Source organism: Pygoscelis adeliae, unplaced genomic scaffold, assembly GCF_000699105.1.
Source record: "Pygoscelis adeliae isolate BGI_AS28 unplaced genomic scaffold, ASM69910v1 Scaffold485, whole genome shotgun sequence".
Taxonomy (NCBI): Eukaryota; Metazoa; Chordata; class Aves; order Sphenisciformes; family Spheniscidae; genus Pygoscelis; species Pygoscelis adeliae.
The window spans coordinates 401,877-406,541 of record NW_008824803.1 but is presented as its reverse complement, the minus strand read 5'-3'; the positions used below and the strand labels follow the sequence as shown (position 1 = coordinate 406,541).

The following is a 4,665-nucleotide window of genomic DNA, read 5'->3' as shown; positions in this document are numbered from 1 at the left end:
TGTGAAGTGTGCATATGCTCTGGAGGAACAGAGAAATTTCAATCCCTTAACCTATTGATTTCCATTTCTTTTCAGTGCTTCCTGTTTGACAGGCAAATTAAAGGGGTAAAGATCATCATGGAGTTCACCGTCCTCTAGGGCTGTATCTTGCAAGACTTAATATTGTCCCTGGCTTAGCAGCTTGTGAAGTTTTGGAGGAGTTAGTTGAATTGACTTCAATAATTACTGCACCAAATTAGAAATTGCAGCATCGCTAGGGAGCATGCTCTCCCCAATGGATTGCGAATGTTTTATTCTTCATTATCATGTTGTCATCCAACCCCCTCTACTTAGGGGTTTGTCTGCATTTGTGATAAACTTCTGTTTTCAGGAGCCGATAGCTTGGCTGTAAGATTTCTCTGGTGACTGAAACTTGGTATAAAATGCCTCTGCCTGGAGAGCAATTAAAGCATAGGATAATATAAGGGTAGAACATGCTCCAGTTTACTTAGATAATGCATAGTACTGAGACAAAAGATAAGTGTTTATAAGTTCTTGTAACGGTTCTCTGTATAGAAGACAACCCCCCTACATTTAAAGTGTGTAGGTCATTTGTTCTCACTGGTATTTCACAAGTATTCTTCGTTGGTCATTGCCAAATTTAGATCTCTGCCCAGTGATACGAACATACCACTTGTGAGATGTTTCATTAGAGAATGGGATGAATGCGTAAGTATTAAATACATTTCTCTGCAAGCTAATTTGCATAGAGTACAAAGCACTGCATGTGCAGAGTTGGTCCTTTGGTGCAAGTCAGTTTGTTCTGCTGACTTTGTTGGTATGGGACACTAGACCTGTGTTGGGTGGTGCCTGCTTTGTATCCCTTCCAGCAGTGGGTTCTTGACTTCCTGTGAGGCTGAGCTGCAGGAGCTGATGAAGCAGATCGACATTATGGTGGCTCACAAGAAATCTGAATGGGAAGGACAGACACAGGCTTTGGAAGCTTGCCTGAGTGTTCGAGAGCAGGAACTTTCCTCTGCCAGGGCTGCTCTGCAGGAAAAATATAAGGAGGTACCGCTTCAGGTTCATAGTTTCCTTATCAGTGTTGACCTGTGTGTTTTACATGTTACAAATACAATATAAAGACTGAACCTGCATTTCAGAGTTTGACTTCTCATGGACGTGTGTTTTGGGTATTGTTTCATCAGTTTTGATTTTTTTTTTTTAATGTTTAAATGCTAAGCTGAAGCAAGGGGTTAACTTTAGCGAATAGTTGTGCTAAGCAAAACAGGAGCCTGTCTCATAGTTGGAAATCAGGAATAGAGTTTACAAAGGAGCCTGTTGGAACAAGATGTCTGATTCATAATTCAATCAAAGTCAAGTGATCAACTCCCTAAGGGTTGGTGGAAGTCCACAGACTGAATTGTCAGAGTTTTTAGAGAGAACCCAGAGATGCTGAATCTGGATACAACAGTAGTTGACAGCCCAGCAATGCGCAGTCATTGGTAGAACAAACATTTAGTGGTGTAAGCTACACCAAGATATTGCTGGGAGATTCTCCAAGGGCTATTTTATGCAGCTCAGGTTTTGTAGGCTTTAATTAAAGGCTTGGAGGAAGTGCACCAAATTTCTGTATCGGTGGAGAAGTATCAGTAAGTGAAGTTTTTGCATAGGGTGTGGACCATAAACTTTCTGTTGTGCAAATGAGTTGATACATGTTTTCTTGGATCAGAGGAAACCGGCGGGAGTCTGGGTGGCTGTATCTTAAGATCTAGCCACATTCACTTCTTCTGAAAGTGTTTAAAATTTGTCCTTATATTTATACCTGCTGTGTCTTATCTTTTGGCAGATTCTTTGCTACAAACTGTGTTTTGGCAGCTTTCTAAGGAAGTTGCTTTGACTTCTTGGGTCGAAAGCCAGCTGATAACTGCACAAGCAGTTGGGTTTTTTGGGTGCCTGTACAACTATACTATAGCTATTCTTACATCCTCAAAATTACCCAAGTATTGCTGTAGATTTTAGTAATTTGGTGTGGAATCTAGTAAAATAAAGGGAAATGTGACAGGCTGTAGCAACAGTGGGTTAAGAACTCTGTAGTTTCTTGTTAATGTGGTCAGGTGTTTCTACTGGGCCACATGGCAAGTTTTGGAATTAATGTCTTTGTTACAGGGTTATTAAATCTGGAGTCATGCCACAGAATTTTCATTTGCAAGAACTGTCATTTTTATCCTACAGGTTAGCATTGTTATTATCAATTGTGTTTTCTCAAGACACTTTTGAAATTACCACCAAAAGCAAACACTGATTTCAAAACTGAACTGTAAACTATGGTTAATGTCACTACTGGAGTACATTCATGCTTTTGGTTTACTCATATGAATTTTCTGTGATGATTTCTTTTAATTTTAATTTGTTGGCTTGCTGTCCTTTGGACCTACAGTTAGAAAGGTGGCCACGTTGGATTGCGGATGTGAAAAAGATGGTGGGGGTCGGGGGGGGAACTAAAAAATGAGTCACAGGAGTATTTGAATCAATGTAAGGGAAGTCTTTCCCATGAGTTTCAAAGCCCCATTTCTTTCTGTGTCCCCCTCATGTCCATGTATTATTTGGAATCTCTGCTTCACCCGAGTGTAGTAAGATAATGACATGGCCATCTTTTCTTTGGTAGATAGGTTGAAATCATAATGCATGTTTATGAAGAATTTGATGAAAATGCCAGATAAAAATAGCCTTTTGACACAAGCCCAAACTGTTGGTTTCATCCCAAACATGAAAGCCAGAAACTGGCTCAAAACAAGAGGCCGGAACAGAAACAATTCTGGCCCCAGCCTACCAAAGATTTAGGCATAGACTTAATCTGATTCATAGTGGGTGACTCCATTGAAATGTGCAGTTATTAGCAGAATTAGGATCTTTTTAATAGTCATTTATCACTCCTACTATAATGTATATTTATAAAATGAAAGCTAATCCCAGTACCTACTGACTATAAAGTCCACTTCTGTTGTTTTATTTATTTGCTTTTTAACTCTTCATTCAGGTTGGCATGTTGCGTCACCAGGTAGAAGGCATGGAAAAAGCTAAACAGGACATGGTTAGAGAATATGAACAACAGCTGAAGAAATTTCAAGAGGAGGTGAGTTGCAAAAAGAGAAGATTGGTTTTTAGTTCCCAGTTGATGTATGATCTGATAGGTGAAATATTTTGTGTCATTGCTTTTGTTTAAATGCCGTGGTTTTAAAACTTCCCATTCTTTTATTGTTTATGCTCTTACAAAAAAGAGCATTGAGTGTAGACAAAGTAATATTTTTATGCTTCATTAGGCCTGTTTTTTTGCAATTCAGAGGAACTTGGTGACAAACAGAAAACTGTTGGAGTAGAAATGTGTAGTAAATGTATTGGTGCAATTTTCATGTGTTAGGCATCTGCATAAGTATACGGCAAAAATGTCCTGTGTTTGCCTATCCTAGTCACCATAGTGCTTGTTCTGAAGTTGCCGTGGGTTCAGGAAGCAGCAGTTTGCTCTTTCAGCATTTCCTGAAATTAAAAAGGTGGTGGTGTAACTGGCCTTGATCATATGAGGTCAAGAGATGAGAATGGTATGTAGTCTCATTTTCTTTTTGCCTCCATTGACTCTGAATTTGTTAGTAAGGATTTTGTTCTCTCAAGGCATATTAGTCTTAATACACTTAATAAAAACAAAATATACTTAGAAAATATTTTTTGAAAATAATTTCGGAGCTTTCATCTCAAAAAGCTTCTTATTCACCACAAGGTGGTACATGTGGAATGTCCTGCAGGTGGTATAACAGCATTCCATGTTTATGCCTTAACTCTTTGCCTGTCTCCACTTGCTTGTCAGTAGCAGTGAGTTAAATGGCATGAACGGGTAGTAGAGTATTGACCTGTTTTCTCTGGAGGGTTGGGCCTAGTTCATGCTCACTGTAAGCCATAAGTTAAATTAATTTGGTAGTCTCTGCTTTGAGGACAAAAGGCATCTGTCCTCATTTAAAACACCTTACTATTCAGTATGACTAACAGTCTTCATTCACTAGATGTTCCCACTGGAATTGTGGATAAGCTGCAAAGCAAAGCTGAGGTGCATTGGCAGATCTGCGTAAATTGCTAAGGCTAAAATACAGTGTGTGTGTTGTGGCCAAAATTGCAATGTGTTGATATTTTACCCACACAGTATTAACGTAGATGACGTTAAGCTCCAATATTCCTCAGTCTTCTGTTCTTAGTACTGTTTGGGGAAATTCTTTCTGTCTTGGTTTACCACCATTACCAGTAAAATTACAGGTACAGTGTCTAACTCACTGAGACTGTTGAAAGAATAAACCTGTAATCTCTTGATGTGTTTGGCAAAAGATGTTTGTACATTAACTCTAAGCCTGTACGTCTGTCCATTCCCACTGAACGTGCCTAAGTACTTTGCTGACTCAGGGCTCTGGAGAACCTTTTGTGACCAGTGCATGAGGTCTTGATTCAGATGTTTTTTCTTCTCATGGTCCTTCTGTTCATCCATGGGCTTAGCTTTCTCCATCAGTAAAATGCGAATGATGACTTCTGAAATTCATGTTGCTATTTGGAAACTTTTTATTTAATAGTTGAGTTGGGGGGAGCTCATCAGATGGAAAATTCCGTGCAAGTTGCAAGTGATTATTTGCACAGAGGGTCATCTAA

At 39.2% G+C, this 4,665-nt stretch overlaps 1 protein-coding gene across 1 annotated transcript in view; it reads left to right on the top strand.

Moving 5' to 3' along the window:
- Positions 1 to 4,665, top strand: part of CEP63 (centrosomal protein 63kDa) — a 21,161-nt gene that overhangs the window by 949 nt on the left and 15,547 nt on the right. Inside the window, exons 2-3 of the mRNA XM_009323984.1 lie at positions 870 to 1,050; positions 3,020 to 3,115. Coding sequence (XP_009322259.1) covers positions 870 to 1,050; positions 3,020 to 3,115 — 277 coding nt within the window. The remainder of the gene's footprint in view (positions 1 to 869; positions 1,051 to 3,019; positions 3,116 to 4,665) is intronic.